Source organism: Eubalaena glacialis, chromosome 14, assembly GCF_028564815.1.
Source record: "Eubalaena glacialis isolate mEubGla1 chromosome 14, mEubGla1.1.hap2.+ XY, whole genome shotgun sequence".
Taxonomy (NCBI): Eukaryota; Metazoa; Chordata; class Mammalia; order Artiodactyla; family Balaenidae; genus Eubalaena; species Eubalaena glacialis.
The window spans coordinates 82,470,071-82,492,857 of record NC_083729.1 but is presented as its reverse complement, the minus strand read 5'-3'; the positions used below and the strand labels follow the sequence as shown (position 1 = coordinate 82,492,857).

At 49.2% G+C, this 22,787-nt stretch overlaps 1 protein-coding gene across 1 annotated transcript in view; it reads left to right on the top strand.

Annotated features, from left to right (window-relative positions):
- Positions 1-2,034: 2,034 nt before the first annotated feature.
- The window catches only part of FBLN7 (fibulin 7), a 47,332-nt gene continuing 26,579 nt past the window's right edge, over positions 2,035-22,787 (top strand). Inside the window, 2 exon segments of the mRNA XM_061211311.1 lie at positions 2,035-2,394; positions 2,396-2,521. Of these exon segments, the coding sequence (XP_061067294.1) occupies positions 2,035-2,394; positions 2,396-2,521 (486 nt within the window).

Sequence of the window (22,787 nt, the reverse complement as noted above, 5' to 3'; positions counted from 1 at the left end):
CCCCCATTTTGTATTCCCACTTTACACAGGGAATGTGAGTGTATCAGAGAGACAGCACTGAGCCCAGGAGATGGCAACTGATTCCACCAAAAGGCTTTAACAATAATTTCTTTAGACATCTAGACCCCCTTCATCCCCTGACATTCCAGAATAGTCTCTTGAAAATGAAATATAGAGGAAACAGAAGAAACAATATCGAGGTAGGCCCATCTTATTAAGTCAAAGGTTAGTTTTCGGAGCCCTGAATAGAGGGCACTTGGCTTATTCTCACGGTCTGTCTGCTCTTCGCAGCCTTGGCAAGTCTGGCTGTGGAGGGTGTGCCTTGATGACCACAGGTCAAGGGCAGTTGAGGACAGAGAGAGAAGGGACAGTACTGCTGGGGCAGTGGGACCTTAGAAGGTTAACTCAGAGCAGATGCCAGAGCACTAGACAGAAGTCAGCCATAGGACAAGAGAAACAAATGGAAATTGGTAATAGGAAAAAAAAATCTGTGTTGAAACTTAGAAATGCTTGAAAAGTAAAAGAAGAAGAAGAAGGAGAAGAAGAAGAAGGGAAGAAGAAGAAAACCAAAAAAAAAAAAAAAAAAACAGGAAAAACTCTGTTCCTGTAAATAAAATTCCTGAAATCCTATGATTGCATTATTTAAGTAAAATGTGGGATAAGGTAGCCTGTGCTGGAACCAGCCCTGCTCTGGAGACCTTTGGGTTTGCAAAACATGGGCAAGTCACTCAGCCATTCCCGGCTTCACTTTCTTCACTGGTGAAATCAGGAGTGCCTTCCAGCTTTATGAATCTATTCAGAGGGCTCAAGAGGAGAACAGGTCTTGTGCACATATGTCTGGTTCCAGCGCACAGCTGGAACATGGCTGAGAAGCCTTGGCTTTGGGGGCTGCCATGTAAACACAAGGTAGGATAAAATACAAAATAAACACAGCCACAGTGACCAGAAGGAACCCTTCCTTGGGGTAGGGGTGGGGAGAGTACAGACAGAGAGGGGGACGCTGGGCTTTGGCACAGACAGCAAAGGCAGAAAACCACTATTTCCACAGGCCGCCCGGGCTCGGGTCACTGCTGCCCAGCGCCCTCCACCTGGACAGGGAAAAGCAATCTTCTGCCCAGGTCTCTCTCAAGCCGTCTCCCCAGGAATGCAGATAAGAGTACCAGACCTGCTCTCCTTCCTCCGGCAGGAAGGTGGAGGGGGCAGCCCAGCAGGATTTCCTGGGTAACTCCTGCTCAGGTGGCCAGGGTGCACCAGGCGCCACGCTTTCCAGGGGACCCCAACTTTCCTTTCCAAAGGAAAACAGTTCCTGCTCTGAGGCTGCAGCCTTCTGAGCTCTATGCCTTGAGCTCTGAGTGGGCTCTGCTAAGTGAAATTCGGAAAAGGAAAAATAGATTTGAGGCTTGGCCAGACTTGGTGTGCACCATGACATCTGCAGTGTTGCCTTCTGAAAACATTCTTCCAGTAAGAACTTAAATAATGTTTTCCAGGAGCTTGGGGCCGAGGCCATCTGGTTCCTCCCACAGCCCCTGGATGCAACGACTCAGACCGCTCATGTCTGCCCTTCCCAGCGGCATTTCCCACCCGACCTCAGCAAAGCATCCAGTGTTCCCATAACCCGGCCTCCAGTCCAAACTGAGTTCCTCCTTCCGTTTGGGGAGTGGAGGACAGCAAATGAGGAGGGCTGTCGATTCTGAGTCACCGTGCGTGTGTGTTCTTGTACCCCGATAGCACTGTTTAAAAAGACACTAGTCTACTCGGGTGGAGAACTTGGTCTAAGTTCATGAAGCCCATCTCCTGGCCATTCTAGTCCTGTCTTCCGAGGGCCGTGGAGGAAGATGTCCTCACGTGAGCCCTGAAGTTGGACACACCTGGGTTTGAAGCTCCACTTTCTGCTGGGTGATGTCCGCCTCAGTGTCTCCAGCCGGGAAAGGGGCGGGTCAGCAGCGGCCCGGCGCGGGGTGGGCTCCCGGGCTCCCGGAATCCCGCACGCACGTGCGCGCCGCCTCGGCCGCCTCCCCCGCGAGGGCGCTGAGGATGCCCGCGCTCGTCCTCGGCGTCGCGCCCGGCCTCCTCGGGGAGCCGCGCGGGTTGGGCGCGCTCCCAGGCGCATTCCTGGCCGGGCAGCCCCTCCTCCTCGGCCTTGGCCAAGGGGCTGGCGCCTCCCCGCCTCGCAGCGATTGTCTCGTGCCGGCGGCTGCGGACGCTCCTGGCCGCTGCGGCTGCAGGTCGGCGCGCGGCGCACCTGGACCCGGGACTGCGCCTCTCGAGCGCGGCGGGCCCGGCTGCGCTCCGGGGCTCCCGCCTCCCTCCCTGCCCGAGCCGCTCGGGGCCGCGCGGAGCCCCGCTCCCCGCAGGGGCGGCTGCGGCATCGGCTTGGGACAGCCTCGGCAGGGAAGGCAGACAAAGTTATTTCCCCTTCCCAAGCAGAAAGGTTCCGATTGGCAAGATGGTGCCCAACTGTCCCCGCGCGCTCTTCCTCCTGCTGCTTTTCCTCGCCTGCCCCGAACCGCGGGCTTCCCAGGTCAGTGTCGCTCCCGCCCCTCCCCTGTCCCGCTTGCAGGGGAGGCCACGCCAAGGCCGGAGGACCTGGGCTCGCCACATTCCACCGGAATGCTCGGCCTGGGGGCTTGGAGCGAGGCTGGAGCTGGGGTTCAGTTTTCAGAGAGAAGCGTGAGATCCCCCCCGTCTGTCATCGGATGCATCGCGGGCCGGGCGTCTGGGAGAACCCGGGCTGGTCTAGCCGAGCAGTTTGTGCGAAAGCCTCGGTCCGCTGGGGGGAGGGAGAGAGAGGGCTCCGCGTGAGAACCGAGCGTTGCAGAAAGATTGCCCTGGGATTTATGAGACATTGGTCTTCCTCAGGTCTCCAGAAGAGCTCCCTGCTCACCCAGTTAGGGGTAGAGGTTGTCCCCTCCCCTCCAACTTCCAACATTTAAATTTCTAACTGAAATATCATTCTTACCACCACCAACTTTTAAATTTATTTATTTATTTTATTTTTGGCTGCGTTGGGTCTTCGTTGCTGCGCACGGGCTTTCTCTAGTTGTGGCGAGCGGGGGCTACTCTTCGTTGCGGTGCGCGGGCTTCTCATTGCGGTGGCTTCTCTTGTTGTGGAGCACGGGCTCTAGGCGCACGGGCTTCAGTAGATGCGGCGGTGGGCTCAGTAGTTGTGGCTCACGGGCTCTAGAGCGCAGGCTCAGTAAGTTGTGGCGCACGGGCTTAGTTGCTCTCGCGGCATGTGGGATCGTCCCGGACTAGGGCTCGAAGCCGTGTCCCCTGCAGGCGGATTCTTAACCACTGCGCCACCAGGGAAGCCCCACCACCAACTTTTAAAGGCTCAGAACTTTCTTAGCAGTTCGCCGCGTTTCCCAGGCAGAGACAGGTGGGAGGTTTCTGAAGCAGCCTCACCTGAGCCTAGGGGATCTTAGATTTGGGACTGCATTTCTTTCCCACACTTGCAGGCAGCTTGCCGTTTAATTTTTCTCTCCCTGACGTTTGTGTCTGTTGGAGTCCCACTGGACTTATGTGCTTGACCAGATTCACTTTTACATTAAGCAGTAAAAACTCATGGTTAAAATTAAGATAAGAATGCAGATAAAAATGCGTCTTCCAAAGGTGAGACTGGAATTGCTCAATTCAGAGCCAGCTATCACCAGACTGGCTCTGGAAACTGGAGACCCCTCCCTCTGTGACGACGTGTCCCGTGGGCTGTGGGGCAGCTACCCCAAGAATACCGTCCATAACAATAATAGTAACGGCAGACGGAAAGAAAGCTCGCTGAGTGATGAGTGCTGGATTCTTTGCTAAGCATCTTCCAGCCTCTTTATCCTCAGAGCAGCGCTGTGAGTCGGGAACTATTGTCATCCCCATTTTGCAGATGAGGGAGCTGAGACCCAGGGAGATTCTGACTTACTCAAGTTCACATGGCCAGGAAGGAGTGGAGTAAATTTAATCTCTCTCCTTGGTCTCCAAGCCTTTTCCCTTCCCCGCAGACTCTCAACCCATGGACTGAATACCTGACAGGCACATCCGTGGCCACCTAGAAGCCCTTGGGGCACAGGAAGGGGTTCCAGGCAGGGAGAACTCAGTTCAGACCAAACACGGCCCGTGTGAGTGCAGAATGCGGTGAGTTGCCACTGCAGGAAGTCACTCAGCCACCAGGCAGCAGAAGCCTGGTCTAGGGCCACAATCAACCCACCCAACAGAACAGTGGGGTGTCCCACCCACTTTGCAGATTACGTAACAGAACCTGAGGCCCAGAGCTCAGAGCCAGAAGCACAGGTATGTGCATCCCTAAGCCGGCTCCCCACCCAGGACAGGAGAGGGGGCAGGGTGGATAGAAAGTGCCAGAGGAAGCTGAGGGGCTCTGCACTGCCATTATCTGATCTCTGAAGGTTACCTGGAAAAGTGGTGACACCTTGGCAGTTCTCAGATGTTTGCAGCTGCTGTTCAAGCAGGGAAGTAAGCTCTCTCAGGCTCTGTTCCTGGGGGAGATCTGGGTCCCATCCCTGCCCTGCCATGTCCAGGCTTTCTCAAATTGCTTCTCCTCTAAACTTTGGTTTCTTTACCTGCGAGAACACCTGCCTCACTGGGCTTTGTGAAGGGGAAAGGGAGCAGAAGGGATTCTCCATAGAAGTTAGTTTAAAAATTCTAGTGAAACTGTCCTTCACCCAAAGTCCTATGTAGTCGGGGGAATCTCACCCCTAATCCTTGTCTGACTTTTCAGCACATCTGTCCTGGGTCACTTTGCAAGATTTCTGTGACCTGCGGTTGGAGAGCCAGTGGTCCTGGGGAAGGAGGGGAGGTTGAGCAATGTGGGGATCCCGTAAGTGGGGGCCCTTTCCCAACACTACTGCCCACTCTGTGGCCTTCCCCCAGGAAGAGAAACAGCCTTGCTGGGGAGACAAGAAAGGGACAACATTTAACACACCCCACGCCTCACCCTCTTCCCCCACGATGGCTCTTGGCCTCCTCGTTGCCTGTGGGGAGGGGGGGCTATGGCATTTCAGAACGTTTCCCTTTCTCCAAAACCTCTCCTTGTGATCACATGTCACAGGGTTCCAAATTCCACCATTAGAGATTCATTCTTTTGGTTGTCTACTACCAGTTGATACATTGCTTTTTACAGTTTAATGGGAAAGAAATGTTTTTGGTGTACATTTCCATGATCTTAACCATAGAACTATGTTCTATATGTGGTACTCACCACCACAGTCAGGAGACAGAACAGTTCCACCACCCCAAAATGACATCATCATGCCCTATGTAGTCACACCCTCTGGCCACCCCAGCCCCTGGCAACGCTGATCCGTTCTTCATCATTATAGTTTTTTCATCTTCACAATGTCATATAAATGGAAGCAAAAAGTACATAGACTTTTGACTCTGACTTCTTTAACTTAGCATAAAGCATTTAAGATTCTTCCATGTTGCTCTGGGGATGCACAGTTCCTTCCTATTGCTGGGTAGTATTCCATTGTGTGGACGTATCACAGCTTTTTTTTAATCAATTCAGCCATTGAACTGAATGACACCCATTGAATCAGTTCCAGTTTTTGGTGATTATGACTAGAGCTGCCGTAAACATTCCCATACAGCTTTTGTGTGAATGTAAACACTCATTTCTCTTGGGTAAATATCTAGGAGTGGGATTGCTGGGTTATATGGTAAGTGTATCTTTAACTTTGTAAGAAGCACCCAAACTGTATTGCATATCAGTTGTATCATTTTGCATTCCCACCAGCAATACATAAAAGACCCAGTTGCCCTGCATCCTCACCAGCACTTAATATTATCGGGTTTGTTTGTTTGTTTCTAAGTCACTCTAATAGATATGGAATGGTATCTCATTGTGCTTTTAATTTCCATTTCTCTAATAACTGATAATATTGACATCTTTTCATGTGCTTATTTGCCATTTGAATAGTTTACTGGGTGAAGTGTCTGTTCAGGCCCTCTGCCCATTTTCCAAATGGGTGGTTTGTTTTCTTATTGTTAAGTTTTGAGTATTCTTTGTACAGTCTAAATAGAAATCCTTTGTCAGATGTGTGAGTTGCCAATATTTTCTCCCTATCTGCAGCTTGTCTTTTAAAAAATTTTTTAAATTTTATATTGGAGTATAGTTGATTTACAATGTTGTGTTAGTTTCAGGTGTACAGCAAAGTGATTTAGTTATACATATTCATATATCTATTCTTTTTCAGATTCTTTTCCCATATAGGTTATTACGGAGTATTGAGAATAGTTCCCTGTGCTATACAGTAGATCCTTGTTGATTATCTATTTTATTATAGTAGTGTGTATATGTTAATCCCAAACTTGTAATTTATTCCTCTCCCCACCCCACCTTTCCCCTTTGCTAACCATAAATTTGTTTTCTAAGCCTGTGAGTCTATTTCTGTTTTGTAAATAAGTTCATTTGTATCATTTTTTTTTTAGATTCCTCAGAAGTGATGTCATATGATATATGTCTTTCTCTGTCTGACTTACTTCACTCCATAGGTCCATCCATGTTGCTGCAAATGGCATTATTTCATTCACTGCAGCTTGTCTAAACAGTGACTTTCCCAGAGCAAAGATTTTAAATTTTGATGAAGTCCGATTGATCGATTTTTTATTTTTATAGATCGTGGTTTTGGTGTCAAGTCTAAGAACTCTTTGACCCCAGATCATGAAAATTTCCTTGTATGTTTTCTTCTAAAATTTTTGTAGTTTTGCATTTTTACATTTTGATCTGTAATTTATTTTGAGTTAATTTTTGTGTAAAGTGTGAGGTTTATGTTGAGATAAACACTTTGCATGTAGATTTCCAGTTGTTCCAACAGCAGTTGTTGAAAAGACTGTTGAATTGCCATTGAATTGTCTTAGCAACTGTGTCAAAAATCGGTGCATTATATGGGTTTATTTCTGCCAGTAACACACTATCTTGATTACCGTAATTTTATTTATTTATTTATTTATTTATTTGGCTGCATTGGGTCTTCGTTGCACACGGGCTTTCTCTAGTTGTGGCGAGCGGGCGTCTACTCTTTGTTGCCGTGCACGGGCTTCTCATTGCGGTGGCCTCTCGTTGCGGAGCACGAGCTCTAGGCGCATGGGCTTCAGTAGTTGTGGTGCACGGGCTCAGTAGTTGTGGTTTGCGGGCTCTAGAGCGCAGATTCAGCAGTTGTGGCACACGGGCTTAGTTGCTCCAGAGGCATGTGGGATCTTCCCAGACCAGGGATCGAACCCGTGTCCCCTGCATTGGCAGGCGGATTCTTAACCACTACACCACCAGGGAAGTCCCATTACTGTAATTTTATATAAGACTTAAAATTGGATAGATTTTAAGACTTTATTATTCTTTTTCAAAATTGTTTCGGTTATTATAGCTTGTATTTCCCTTAAAATTTTAGAATCAGCTTGTCTCTATCCACAGAATTCCAGTGGAATTTTGATTGGAACTGCATTAAACCTATTGATCAATTAGGGGTAATTGGCATCTTTAACAATATTGAGTCTTCCAATCTGTGAAAACAATATGTCTTTCCATTTATTTAGATCTTCCTTGATTTCTCTCATCAGCATTTTTTAGTTACCAACATAAACATGTTTTGTTAGATTTATATCTAAGTATTTCATTTTTGGAGCTATTTTAAGTGGTATTGGGTTTTAAGTTTTTTCATTTCCAATGCTATATTCCTTGTATATGGAAATTCAGTGGGCTTTTCTGTGTTGACATGGTGTCCTGTGACTTTGTGGAACTCACTTATTAGTTATAGGGCATTTTTTTTTTTTGTAGATTCCCTCAGATTTTTTTTTTTTTAAATTAATTTATTTATTTACTTATGGCTGTGTTGGGTCTTCGTTTCTGTGCGAGGGCTTTCTCTAGTTGCGGCGAGTGGGGGCCACTCTTCATCGCGGCGCGCGGGCCTCTCACTATCGCGGCCTCTCTTGTTGCGGAGCACAGGCTCCAGACGCGCAGGCTCAGTAGTTGTGGCTCACGGGCCCAGTTGCTCCGCGGCATGTGGGATCTTCCCAGACCAGGGCTCGAACCCGTGACCCCTGCATTGGCAGGCAGATTCTCAACCATTGCGCCACCAGGGAAGCCCCCCCCCCTCAGATTTTTTTACATAAACAATCATGTTATCTGTGAATAGGGGCAATTTTATTTCTTCCTTTCTAATCCATGCGCCATTTATTTATTTATTTAGCCTTATTACACTTATTAAAACTTGCAGTACTGTTTTGAGTAAGAGAGTGGACATTCTTGCCTTGTTCTAGAACTTGGGAAGAATGCATTCAGTTTTTTAATATTAAGTGGGATGCTAGGCTGTGGGTTTTTGCAGATGCCATTTGTCAGGTTAAGGTTCTCTTCTAGCCATAGTTTGATAGAGTATTCATTACTAATGGATGTTGAATTTTATCACATGCTTTTTCTGCTTCCATGGATACGATCCTGTGGGTTTTCTTCAATCTGTTATTAAAGTGGATGACTTTGACTGAATTTTTAAATTTATTTTTAATTTTTTTAAATTGAAGTACAGTTGATTTACAGTGCTGTGTGATTGATTTTCTGATTTTGAAACCAGCCTTGCATTCCCAGATAAACCCTAATTGAGTATGGCATTGTATACATTGTCTATATTTCTGGATTCTACTTGCTAATATTTTGTGAGAATTCTTGTATCTTGTTCATGAGGGATATTGGTGTATAGCAGGGGTCAGCAAACTATGGTCCATAAGCCACATCCAGTACACTGCTGGTCAAATCTGTCCACACTGATTACTTACATGTCATCCATACCTGCTTTTTGCACTGCAATTGAGGAGGTGAGCAGTTGCAACAGAGACCCTATGGGCTGCAAAGTTGAAAAATTTGACTCTCTGGCCCTCTTTCTACAGACACAGTTTGCTATCCCTCATCTATGGATTTCTTCTACTGTCTTTACCTGGTTTTGTTACCAGGGTAATGCTGGCTTCCTAAAATGAGTTGTGAGCTGTCCCCTTCTCTTCTGTTTTCTGGAAGAAACTGTGTAGAGAGGTGGTGTCAGTTCCTCGTATAATGTTTGGTAGACTTGACCAATGCAACCATGTGGGCTTGGAGATTTCTTTTCTGGAAGGTTTTTAACTCTGAATTCAATTTCTCTGACAGATACAGAACTACTTAGGGTAGCCTTTTTCCTTTGGGTGACTTTTGGTAGCTTGTGGCTTTCAAGAAATTGTTCCACAGTCCTCATTCTCTCTTGAGGCAACTGTTTTTAAATGCCCTGGAAATTACTCCCCATTTCTAAACAATTGATCTCCTGTAACGACAGATGAGTACTTTGTTCCATTGTTCGCTGCAGAGCCAAATAGTCTACTATGATTAATTTCCTTTCTTGTGTAACTCTTTGGTTTTCCTCAAGATTTTTCTCTTTTGCCCGGTTCGTCCTCTACATAAGCACAGTTGTTTCCAATAATCTCTTTCCTAGTCCATATTCTGTCGGGCTGCTTTCCCCCTGGATTCCAGTTCTGCTGACCTTCTCTGGGCTCATGGCCCTGTGGCTACCCAGGGACTTTGGCCTGAGCTGGAGTTTATGTTTTCTAGATCATATGTCTTCCTCTTTCTTGGCTTATTCCCTTATTTTTTTGAACACATTCTCAGGAAAATGATGTTTTAATCCGCGATCCTTAGGCCTTCCCAAATCACTTTCCTATTGTAGATGTTACCATTTTTCTACCCTGAAACCTTAAAGCAGCCAACGGTAGCACCGTTATCCCCATGCTGTACACGGGGAGCCTGATGTGCCTGAGGAAGTGGCAGCTGAATCCTCATATTGGGAGCAAAGCCAGAGGAAGGAGCGAGAGGGGGGAAAATGCCCCCATCCAATGTCCCCCACTGACTGAGTCGGGAGGGAAGGAGGTGGGGAGGGTGTGAGACCTATTCCCTGGTCTGAGAACAAATGAGATGAAGAAGGGTGGAAATATGAAAACCCAAGTATGTTCCTTCCCGGTGTAGTATGGTCAGCTTATCAATGTCGATTCTACTGCCAGTTGCGTTGGATTGGCTGGACTCCAGGTTGAGATGGATTGCTGTTTACTTCAGAACTCAGCACAAAAGGCTACCATGCTTGATTATAGGTATCTGCCGTGCTCACAGCACCAGGAGTATTTGCTATTCTGCAGCAGGGTTTTATACACCAGCGCCTGTATTATAAGAATATATGGGGGTGAGCGGAAGGTACAGGGACATGTGAATCATCCATATTGAAAATGGGGCATTTCATAAAACAAATATTTGGTGACTGCCATGGCCCAGGCCGGGAACAAAACAGACAAGGACCCTGCATTTGGTTTTTCTTTTTTTTTATAAATTTATTTATTTATTTATTTTTTATTTTTGGCTGTGTTGGGTCTTTGTTTCTGTGCGAGGGCTTTCTCCATTTGCGGCGAGCGGGGGCCACTCTTCATCGCGGTGTGCGGGCCTCTCACCGTCGCGGCCTCTCCCATTGCGGAGCACAGGCTCCAGACACGCAGGCTCAGTAGTTGTGGCTCACGGGCTTAGTCGCTCAGCGGCATGTGGGATCTTCCCAGACCAGGGCTCGAACCCGTGTCCCCTGCATTGGCAGGCAGATTCTTAACCCGTGTCCCCTGCATTGGCAGGCAGATTCTTAACCACTGCGCCACCAGGGAAGCCCCTGCATTTGGTTTTGAAAGGGCTGCTCTAGATCTGGAGTTGGCCGATCAGGGTGGCAGTTCGAGCTGGGCTCAGCTGGACTGTTCTGCTCACTGGCTCCAGGCTCGGCTGTTCGGGTCTGGGCTCCTCTTCATCTGTGGACGGCTGCCAGGTTAGCTGGGGCTGGTTGGTCCAGGGTGGCTCTGCTCCATGCAACCTCTCATCCTCCAGCAGGCTAGCCTGGGTTTTTCACATGGTAGAAAGTGGTCAAGGGCCAGGACTAGCAGAATGCCCAAGACTTCTTGAGACGCTGTTCTAAAATGAAGCTGGGATTTTGGCTTCCTCCAAGTGTGGTGAGGCCAACAGATCAGGAGACACTGCCGGAAAAGATCGTGTGTTACTTACAGTTCTCTCGAGGAGGGAGCATGTCATACCAAGTTGGGCGACAGAGAGAACAGCAGGCAGAGGGAGAGGGAGGGAAACTTCTGGAAAGCCTTTACTGGGGGTTTTGAGGGAAGAAATGGGTGAGACAGGTTAAGGGGACTAACTGGGTTAAGACTGGCTAGTTGGAATAATTGTAGCAGGATGGCGGTATAGGGCTGCCCCTAGTTGTCTGATGCCGAACCCCAGGTTTGTTGGCGGGGACTGGGCAGGTGTTAGTGTCTCACAAGCTTCGGAGCCAGATAAGCAGGCGGATGGGCTCTGGTTCCGTTGGTTTGCTACCAAAGGTGTGCTGGGCACGGGCAGGAAGGGTGTTGTGATGTTTGCTGCCTCTAGGAATTTGCTGGCCCTGCCACAGAGGGGCAGTCTGTGCCAAGTCAGCGTGGCCCCAGATGTCAAAACATCACATACAGAAACTAGACAATGTGGTTAATCCAGAGCCAGCCTTGGAACTGGTATATCGCTTCCAGTGCATTCTGTTGGCCAAAGCAAGTCACAAGACCCGCCCATATCCGGAGATGGGAAAACAGACCTCCCTCTGGATGGGAAGACTGGCAGAGCCTCCTTGCAGATGGTGTGGGTGTGGGGAGGAAGAGATTGCCATTCTGCAAACCTTCATCAGTAGTGATCCAGGGCTTTACTCCCCCCAGAGACGGTGTTCAGATGAATGGGTGGGGTCAGGGTGAGGATGGGTGACCGGGAGGCTGTCCTGGCATCTTCCACTTTCTCCAGCAGCCTCCACCTTTCCCTGGCACCTTCAGGAGGGGGACTCTTTCCAAGTCCTGTCAAGGACGGCCCTGATTACAGAGAAGAGTGGAGACCCCTTTGCTCCGTGGGGCAGTTTCTGGCCCCCGGGGGCATTGGGCAGCGAGTGCTGAGGGTGTGGACCGGATGTGAACAGCTGGGGAAGAAGGCAGTGCCCTGGGTTCTCGGGTTGGCCTGGAGTCTTTCAGGCAGGAGCCCATGCCCTCCCAGGCCTGCTCCCCCTGGAGGATCCTGTTTGACCCTGGACTTGATTCCAGGCAGACCAAGCCAGATGCCTGCAGAGCTGCTCACCCCACCATCTGGGCACCGGCCCTCCCTCCACGCGCCCACCTCGACCTGCCTCCCAGCAAGCTGCCCCAGGAGGAGTGTCCATCCCCTGACTGTTGACAGAGGCCCGACGGTGCCCCTGATCTATAGGGGCAATGGTGGGCTGCCATGCTTCTACCAACTTTCCCAAGGCTTGTGCAGCCCTGGGGCCCTGGGGACAACGGAGCAGACTCCCTGAGTGGGTAGAACTTTCTATGTCCTTTCAAACCCTCCGCCTGAGTCTTCCCTGCTTCTCTGGAGTTGCCTGGAACCTAAAATAAGGATGTCACAGACATCTTCATTTAAGAAAACAATAGGCACCTACAATTTGACAGGACCCAAACCTACCCATTTCAGTAAGTAAATCTATATCTCGAGGAAGTAACCATTGATTTTCCCTGTATGCGGGAAAACGTGTGTCCCTCTGGCAGTCTGGGCGCCAGACTCTCCAGAGGGAAGCAGCTTAAATGGGAAGCAAAGCCCAGGGAGCTCATCTTGGGGCTGGGTTTCCAGGTAAGACTGAGACGTGACATCATTCACATCAAAGACTGGAGGGGTGGGGGTGGGATGGCAACTCCAGGGACTCAGGAGACCCTAGGCTGCCCCCTGACCTCACTGCTGTCATCTGGTTGGCTCCTGACTCAGACATTTCTCTTTATGCCAGGGATTAGGTTACCTCTAGACCCTCAACAAAAGTGGTGCACTGCCAGCTCAGGAGACGCCCTTCCCTCTGCTCCCCTAGCCTGGGTTTCCCGTCTCTGCAGGAGGGGTTGGGGGCAGGGTGTGATCGGTAACTGGGTGCACGGCCCAGGGAGCCGAGAGAATCAGATGATTCTTGGCTGATTTGAAGAAAGGGAAAGCTCCACGGGTGTCTGTAGGCAAAAAAAAAAAAAAAAGAAAAGCTTCTTCCAGAGAAGCATCAGACACCATCAGTCATTTACACTGTGGTGTGAAAAACATACAAACTTGTCAGTATCACCTCCCAGCGCCTTCTCTGATTGCATAATTCAAGATTTTACCTTCCCAGAAGGAATCTAACCAGTAAGGTAATGTGCTCATTCTACAACTATGTTCTGAGAGCCTTTCCTGCTGGGTAATTTTCTGGGTCTGGCAAGGCAGCAGGGCCCGAGGCAGTGTAGCCAGTGGAAAAGACCCTGAGCGCCTGATCTGTGTTCTGGCTCCCATGCTTCCCGGCTGAGTGACCTGAGGCAAGTTCCTGCCTCTTGTGAGTCAGCCTCCTCCTCTGAGATGCCTGTCTCATGGGGTTGTAGGAAGGAGAAAATGAGTGACATTCAAAGAACAGGTCCAACATGAGGGCTCAGTACGTGTTAGGGGAGAGAACGATGAGGTGGACACAGACCCTGTAGTCACGTGGCTCACCAAGCAGGCAGAGAAAAACAAGACAAACCTGAAAGTATCCGGAGGCAGACCGTGGAAATGGAGTCTTGTGTTGGAGGGTGGCCAGGAGGCTGCTCTATACTCAGTAGGCAGGTAAGGGCTCTTTGAGAAGGGGGCTTCTAAGGGAAAATGGAAAGACAGGAGCCTGGCTTTCAAGGACCAGGGGCAGAATCTGGGCAGAGGAAACAGCCAGTGCAAAGGCCCTGAGGTAGAAGTAAGCTTGCTGAGGTGTGTGGAGAAACACAGAGGAGGTCTGAATGTTGGGACACAGAAGGTGCCTGATCTGGACACAGTTGGAGGTGGCAGGGCTTGATCACATACGGCTCTGTAAGCAGAATAATGCCCTCCGCCCAAAGATATCTATGTTCTTATCCCAGAAACCTGAGAATCTTACCCTGATTTTAGCCCAGTGAGTCCTGTGTCGGGGTTCTGACCTCTGTCTTTGGGAAGCTTAGATTGCAGGAGGGCCCGGGAGGACGCAGGGAGAGCAGGTGGGACGCAGGTGCAGGGGCAGGACAGGATAGTTTCCGTCGCACCGTTGCCTGCTCACGGAGAAACGCTTGGGATTTTTCGCTAGCGAAGGTAGGAAGATCTGAAAGTGCACCACGTATGTCATTCAGCCTTGACAACCATCCAGGTGAGTTACTTTAAGAGTAAGGACTCCCAAGGCTCCACCTCTCACGCATGGCCACGCCCACTGCACTCACCTCATCAGTCCCCTTCATTCTGCCCACGCTGCCCGCCAGGACCAGGCCCCCCAGCGCCCTCCGCCTCCTTGGCATCAGCCCCAGGAGACCCAGTCAGATCCAGATGTCCACTTTCACAAGTCGCAGAAATCTTGGGTCATGTGTGAATGTGCACACACGTGGGCTGACGTTCCCTGAAGGGTCCGTGCGTGTGTGTTGGGGGGGACGGTGGGGGGACTGAGAGGGTCGGCTAGCAAACTGGGGCCTCTGAGCCCCTCGTCCTGGTTCCCTCGGGCTGAAGAGAGAAGAAGAACGTACTTTCCCAGTGGGTGGACTGGGCACAATGTGACTGGTAAGGTAGCCTCGCCATTGACCAATTGGATGCCCTGAGCCTCAGTTTCTCTAGCTGTGAAATGGGGATAACCATGCCTGCGTAGGGGGGCTGCAAGGAGGACTAAATGAGATAATGATGGCTCCGTTTCTTACATCAGTGCCTGGCAAGAAGTAGGATGCTTAGTGAATATTTGTGGAATAATGAATAAATGAATGAATTATGGAATCATTCTGTTGTACATGTGAAACTAACAGAATGTTGTATGTCAATTATACCACAATAAAAAATGTAATATAAAAAAGAAGAAAAATCAAACAAAAAATGAATAAGTGAGGAGAAGATGCAATATACTAAGTTTCTTTTTCCTCTTCTTTTCCTCTTTATTTTCTCAACTTCCTCTCTCCTTCTCTACTCATATTGGGTCAAGTCCCAAAAGGAAGTAAGCAAAACATGCCCCATTTCTGCAGCCAGGAGGTCCTCAAGTTATGGAGAGAGGTGAGGGGAAGGCCCAGTACCAGGGGGCTCCACAGGGGATTGTGGCTGGTTTTATGTGTGTGTGTGTGTGTGTGTGTGTGTGTGTGTGTGTATGTATCTATGTGTATATGTGTATGTGGTATGTATATGTGTATTGTGTATGCGGTATGTGTGTGTATATGTGTATTGTGTATGTGTGTGTGTATGGTGTATATGTATGTGTGTATATGTGTGTATGTGTGTATATGTGTATGTGGTATGTGTATATGTGTATTGTGTATGTGTGTGTGTGTATGTGTGTGTGTGTGACCGGAGCTCCCCACTGGGCTGGGCGTTAGGGGAGATATTTGCTGGAGGTAAAGTGATGCAGTTAAAGGCACAACCAAGTCTGCAGGTGAATGTGGCCACTGGAAGCTTGGCTGGGCAGCAGGCAGGTGAAAGAATATGGTGGATTTGGGGAGTAAGATGAGGAAGACTGCCCTGGGCTCACACTTACATCTTCCTTCGCTCCTCATTCATCTATTTTGTTGGTTTGCTCAAATGAGCATCTCGTGTGCACTCAGGTCCTGTCCTCAGTGATGAGGATTCCAAGTTGTCTATAACTTGTTCTCTGCTCTCAGGCATGCAAAGGGGCCAGGAGAGAGGTGACCAGAGGTGGCCGTCAAGGGGGTGCTAGAAAAGGAGAGGAGTCGGGAGATGGACGGAGGAGGGCTCCTGGGGGTTCTCCGTGGACCCCTCTCCGAGGTGTCACATCAGGGTCTGGAGGAGGCCTGCTGGGATTTCAATCCTGGATGCGTCACCATGGCCAAGTGACTACTTGGCTTCCTTGCCTGTAAAGTGGGGGTAATAATGGTGCCCATATCCCGGGGCTGCCGTGAGCATCTAACAAGTTCGCTTGTATGCGGTGTGGTGGCAGTGCTGCCTCTTGGCTCCCACTGTTGTCATCGCTCCTGTGGCCATTTCAAAAAGTAGACAAGAATTGGGTTGGGGCAAAAATACAGAATTTTGGGCAGCCGGCCTCGTAAGAACCCAAAATGCCCTGAGTACACAAAGGGAGACTCTGCTGGAGGGTTGTGATAGCTAATTTTATTTGTCCACTTGGCTAGACCAGATATTTAGTGAAACACCAGTCTCGATGTTGCTGTGAAGGTTTTTTTTTTTTCTTTTGGTCGCACGGTGCGGCATGCAGGATCTTAGTTCCCTGACCAGGGATCGAACCTGCGCCCCCTGCAGTGGAAGCATGGAGTCTTAACCACTGGATTGTCAGGGAAGTCTCTGTGAAGGTATTTTTTAAGACTTGATTAGCATTAAATGGTAGACTTTGAGTAAAGCAGGTTGCCGTCCATAATGTGGGTGGGCTTCATCCCAAAGACTGAGGTCCCCAGAGAAGGAGGGCTTTATGCCTCCAGACGGCCTTTGGAGCTACAGTACCAACTCTTCCCTGGGTCTCCAGCCCACACTTCGCATGAGCCAATTCCTTAAAATAAATCTCTCTCCTTCTCTCTCTTGCTACAGGGTGTGTACAGATACAATTGGTTCTTCTTGGTTCTGTTTCTCTGGAGAACCCTAAGACAAGGGCCTTGGGCACCTCCCCAAGCAAAAGTCCCTCACTTCCCCCAGAAGTGTCCTTCCTTTACTCTTCTGTGTGGGTGCTGGGTCAAGGTCACTGGCATGAGAGAAGTTGAGGAGTTATAACCCGTTTCTGATTTGGTCTAAAATTAAAAAAACAAAACAAAATACTTCCGGAGAAAAAAAATCATGTGCAAATTCTACATGACTCAGATGCAGAGGGCCTCGAGCCTTGGCTAGCAGGCACACACTTGGCAAGTGTGCTCCGTCCTTTCATAGATCTAAAGGCATCAAAACATCTGTGTTCCCATTAACAACACGCTGACATGACACATAGCTGTGGCTTAGAAGAAACCAGCGTGAGATGGCCCCTCCGAGGTCCAAGGGGTCATCCGTGGCTGCCTGGAGGGGTCTGCGGCTCTATTGTCCTTGAGATGGCTCTCAGAAATAGTCACTGTGCCAAGACTGTCGCTGTCAGGATGCCCATCGAGCCAGGTCACGTGAGAATGGCGCCTCAAGGACCCCCCATCCTTGTGCCCCCCCATGCCTGGGCCCTTCAGGGCTTTGAGAGCTGGGCTTCATTTGTAAACTGAGCCCAGACGGCAAGGAGGCCTGGATGGGGTGGGAAGGTCCGCCTACCGAGTTCTGGCACGGGGATGGCGTGAGCTGGGGGACACACATCGTCTTTGTCTGTGTCCACCCCTGGGCCAGCAGGTGGGGTCTCGGGAGCTGGTCAGCCTCCCCGGAAGAGGGGTGTTGTAAGCTCTGAGGCGTCTCCATTAGATCCATGTGAGAGGATGGGCTGGAGAGAAGATGGACAAGACTTTCCCTGGAGGTGCGGTGGGTTGGATGGAGGATAGTTCTGTGAGCTCCTTGCTCCCAGGAGCCTGACTCAGCCCCCTCCCACCTGGCTCTCGGCACTGGCCGGTGTGTTCTAGAACCACCTCTGCCACCTCCATCCCAGCTCAGGAAGAGCTGGCTGGGGTGACTGCTGTTGTTACTTCTCTCTCTGCTTCTGGTCTTCTCTGCAAGCACTGCCCTCGGTGTTGAGTTCAGTGAAGCACCCAGCCCTCTGAGGCAGAGTTTGATACCAGAAGCGGTAAATCTTGATCTTTTTCCTACTCAAGGATGGAAGAGTTTCACTGCATGTCTTTTCTTGGTTCCGTTACAAATATGTTACTAACTCTAAGAAATGGAAACTAATTTTCATTATTTATTGTCAATGGCATAAGCCAGGCTTGGAGCCAGGTATTGAAAGGATGCAAACTTAGACCATTTGAGGGTCTCTCTTTGAGAAAAATATTAAAAATGAGAGTCCTGGAAGGGACTTCCATGGGGGCGCAGTGGTTAAGTATCTGCCTGCCAATGCAGGGGACACAGGTTCGAGCCCTGGTCTGGGAAGATCCCACATGCCACGGAGCAACTAAGCCCGTGCGCCACAACTACTGAGCCTGCGCTCTAGAGCCCGCGAGCCACAACTACTGAGCCCGTGTGCCACAACTACTGAAGCCCACACACCTAGAGCCCATGCTCCACAACAAGAGAAGCCACTGCAAGTAGAAGGCCAAGCACCGCAAGGAAGAGTAGCCCCTGCTCGCCACAACTAGAGAGGGGGCCCTGGTTTGGCAGCTTCCTCTGAGATACGCCTTCCTTCCCCCTGATATGGAGCCCTCCTCTTCCCAGCCGTTCCCCCCACCTCCCCCCCCCACCCCCCTGCCTGGATTTGACCTTTGCCCAGTCATAGCCTTTGTGAGCCTTCCTGCCCAAGTGGGCAGTTGCTTTTTACAGTTGGGGTCTGGGACCCTGAGATGGGAAGCCAGCTTTCACTGTGGCAGGGCCAGGCTGAAATTCAGATGGGTGACACCTGAGGGTCCAGCCTGTTTCCTGTCCCCCAGCCTCTGAGACCCTCGCAGCCCCTCAAAGCCCCCTCGGGCCGACCTCGTTGACGAGCTATGTTTATAAAGAAGGAAATGATCCGTTCCCATGTGTGGCTTCTCTTGGGCCAGAGCAGATGGTGGGTGTGGGAGGGGAAGTGGGCAGACAAATGGAGGGGGGCAAGGAGACCCCCTTCTTGGCCAGAAAAGAACACAGAGGAACAGAAGTGAAATTGAGGCTCAGGGTCCAACTTTTGCTCTGCTCGTTGACATGGAAATGATGCCACAACCCAGAGTGGAGAGTAAAGAGCTAATGTAGGACCTGCGTCCCTTGGTCCAGCACCTGCAAGGTGATGCTTGTGTGTGTGTGTGCATGTGTATCTAATCCAAAAGTTAAAACCTCACAAAAAATTAACAGTGGTTGTCTTTGGTCATGGGACTTGTCCTTTGTTCTGATGTGTTTTTCTGCGTTTTGAATGGTTTTGCAGGAAGCATGCTTTATTTTTATGATCAAGCAAAACGATAAAGCTTTCTCAGTTTGAAAAGGGGAAACACTTAGGTTCTCAGTCCCCCTCCTATGATGTGATTTGTCCCCATGATGCCCCCTAATGTCCCCAAGGTGCAGACCTCTCGAGCATTTGACTTGGTGCGAAGCTTTCTAGCCTGTCATCCATCTCTGCAGATAAACTCAGTTATGCCTCTGAGGCATACGCTGAGGTCCACTGCAGGTGATGGATTCTGAGCGTGGCTCCTGTGGACTCCATTTCCAGCACTTTGGGATCAAGGGACTGCCCTGTTAGTAGCGGCTGCTGCACAGACCCATCAAACCTCATGTCGAGAGGCAGTCATTCTTTCCACTGCCCTGGCACCCTGGCTCTGCCCCTGCCATGCTGGCTTGCCAAGAAGACAAGGATCTTCCTTTTTTATTTTCCTTGCAAACTTTGTCTCCCCCCCAACTGAGTTTTATTGAGATATAATTGTATAATATAATATAAATGTGTAATAGCCTTGTATTAGTCCAAGGTATACAACATAGTGATTTGCTCTATGTATATATTGTGAAATGATCACCACAGTAAGTCTAGTTAACATCCATCACCGCACACAGTTGCAATTTTTTTCTCGTGATGAGAACTTTTAAAATCTACTCTCTTAGCAACTCTTACATATGCAATATATTGTTGTTAACTATAGTCGCCATGCTGTACATTACATGCCCAGAACTTATTTATCCTATAACCGAAAGTTTTTTGTTTTTTTAATACATTTATTTTATTTATTTATTTTTGGCTGTGTTGGGTCTTCATTGCTGTGCGTGGGCTTTCTCTAGTTGTGGCGAGCGGGAGCTACTCTTCATTGCGGTGCGCGGGCTTCTCATTGCGGTGGCTTCTCTTTGTTGTGGAGCACGGGCTCTAGGAGCGCGGGCTTCAGTAGTTGTGGCACACGGGCTCAGTAGTTGTGGCTCGCTGGCTCTAGAGTGCAGGCTCAGTAGTTGTGGCACACGGGCTTAGTTGCTCCGTGGCATGTGGGATCTTCCCGGACCAGGGCTCGAACCCGTGTCCCCTGCATTGGCAGGCGGATTCTTTTTTTTTTTTTTTTTATTTCAGCTTACTTTTTTTTTTTAACTTTGGGTTTATTTATTTTATTTATTTATTTATTTATGGCTGTGTTGGTTCTTCGTTTTTGTGCGAGGGCTTTCTCTAGTTGTGGCAAGTGGGGGCCACTCTTCATCGCGGTGCGCGGGCCTCTCATTATCGCGGCCTCTCTTGTTGCGGAGCACAGGCTCCAGACGCGCAGGCTCAGTAATTGTGGCTCACGGGCCTAGTTGCTCTGCGGCATGTGGGATCTTCCCAGACCAGGGCTCGAACCCGTGTCCCTTGCATTGGCAGGCAGATTCTCAACCACTGCGCCACCAGGGAAGCCCCTAACCAAAAGTTTTGACCTTTTGACGCCCTTCACCCACTTCTCTAACCCCCCCACCCCCTGCCTCTGGCAACCACCAATCTGTTCTCTGTATCTATGTGTTGGGTTTTTTTTCAGACTCCATATATAACTGAGATCATACAGTACTCATCTTTCTCTGTCTTATTTCACTTAGCATGATGTCCTCGAGGTCCATCCTGTTGTCATGAATGGCAGGATTTAATTCTTTTTTATGGCTTTTCCTACATTTTCTTTTTGCATTCATCCATCAGTGGACATTTAGGTGGTTTCCATGTCTTAGCTATTGAAAATAACACTGCAATGAGCATGGGGGTGCATATATCTTTTCGAGATATGATTTTGTTTCCTTTGGAATTGCTAGACCATATGGTAGTTCTATTTGTAATTTTTTGAGTAAACTCCAATCTGTTTTCCATAGCGTCTGCACCAATTTACATTCCTACCAACAGTGCACGAGGGTTCCCTTTTCTCCACATCTTCACCAACAGTTGTTATTTCTTGTCTTTTCTATAATAGCCATTCTAACAGGTGTGAGATGATACCTATTGTTGTTTTGATTTGCATTTCTCTGATGATTAGTGATGTTGAGCATTTTTTCATGTACCTGTTGGCCATCTTTGGAATATCTTCTTTCGAAAAATGTCTATTCAGATCCTCTGCCCATTTTTTTTTTTAAATATTTAATGAATTGACATGTTTTATTTATTTATTTATTTATTTTTGGGGGGCTGTGTTGGGTCTTCGTTTCTGTGCGAGGGCTTTCTCTAGTTGTGGCGAGCGGGGGCCACTCTTCATCGCGGTGCGCAGGCCTCTCACTGTCGCGGCCTCTCTTGTTGCGGAGCACAGGCTCCAGACGCGCAGGCTCAGTAGTTGTGGCTCACGGGCCCAGTTGCTCCGCGGCATGTGGGATCTTCCCAGACCAGGGCTCGAACCCGTGTCCCCTGCATTGGCAGGCAGATTCTCAACCACTGCGCCACCAGGGAAGCCCCTCTGCCCATTTTTAAATCAGATTTCTGTTTGTTTGTTTTCTTATTTTTTGTTATCGAGTTGTATGAGTTCTTTGTATATTTTTAGATATTAACCCCTTATCAGATATTTTGCAGATGACTTGCAAATATTTTCTCCCATTCTGTAGGTTGCCTTTTCATTTTGCCGATGGTTTCCTTCGCTATGTAGAAGCTTTTCAGTTTGATTTAGTTTCACTTGTTTATTTTCTCTTTTGTTGCCTTTGCTCTTGGTGTCAAATCCAAAAAATCATTGCCAAGACTGAAGTCAAAGATCTTACTGCCTACGTTTTCTTCTAGGAGTTTTATGGTTTCAGGTCTTATGTTCAAGTCTTCCATCTAATTTGAGTGGATTTCTGTATGATGTTAAGAGAGAGGTCTAGTTTCATTCTTTTGCCTGTTACTCTCCAGTTTTTCCCAGCACCATTCATTGAAGAGACTGTCCTTTTGCCATTGTATATTCTTGGCTCCTTGGTCATAAATTAATGGACCATATATGCATGGGTTTATTTCTGGGCTCACAGGATTTTCTAACACTTTGTTCTGTTAGAATCACTCCAGTGAGGTCAGAGGCAAGGATGGAGATTTCCTGACTTTCCCTCAGCAAGTCCGCCCACCACCCTTCCCCCTCCTTCCCCGCCGGGATGTGGCCTTAGTGTGCTTGATCTGGAAGGTTTTTCCACTGTGATTGGAGAGATGAGCACATCTCACCTGTAACGAGCACCTTGAGGAAAAGCCACTGGTGCCTGCCATCCACGGTGCAGGGGTAAGGAGGGCTCGGGGGCAGCGCCACCGCAAGCAGAAGACAGTTTGCCCGGACCCAGGAGCACTGGGGTTCGACTCACTTGACTGCCCAGAGGCCCCGTTCGCTCCATTCCTGCTGCCCTTCTTTCTGTACTGACTGGAGCCCCACGTCCCCAGCCCCAGGTTCCCGGCAGAGGCCTTGGCATTCATCTCTTGTCCCCTACTTCAAAACTTAGCCCTTCCCTGTCCCCTGGGACAGCCGGCTCCCAGCTCTCACGCCCTGGAGGCAACTGCTGGCCTGGTTCAGTGTGTGAGATTGTCTCCTCCACCCCTCCCCACTTCCCCTTCCCCACTGCCCTTCCTCCCCAACCTGAAGTCTGGACCCCTGTGGGATATTTTGCTTGGGTCACAGAGTTATCAGTCCCTAGTGCAGATTAATCAATAAGACCATTCACCACACAAGGGCATTTGTGAAATGCCCTAGGGCATAAGGCAGCGCTTGGCGGGGGCACTGGGGCGGTAGTCAGCAGGCCCCCAGCCTGGCTCTACCACTCATGAGCCACATGGTTTGGGACAAGTCACCTGACTCTCAGCCTCTGTATCTTGACTGTGAAA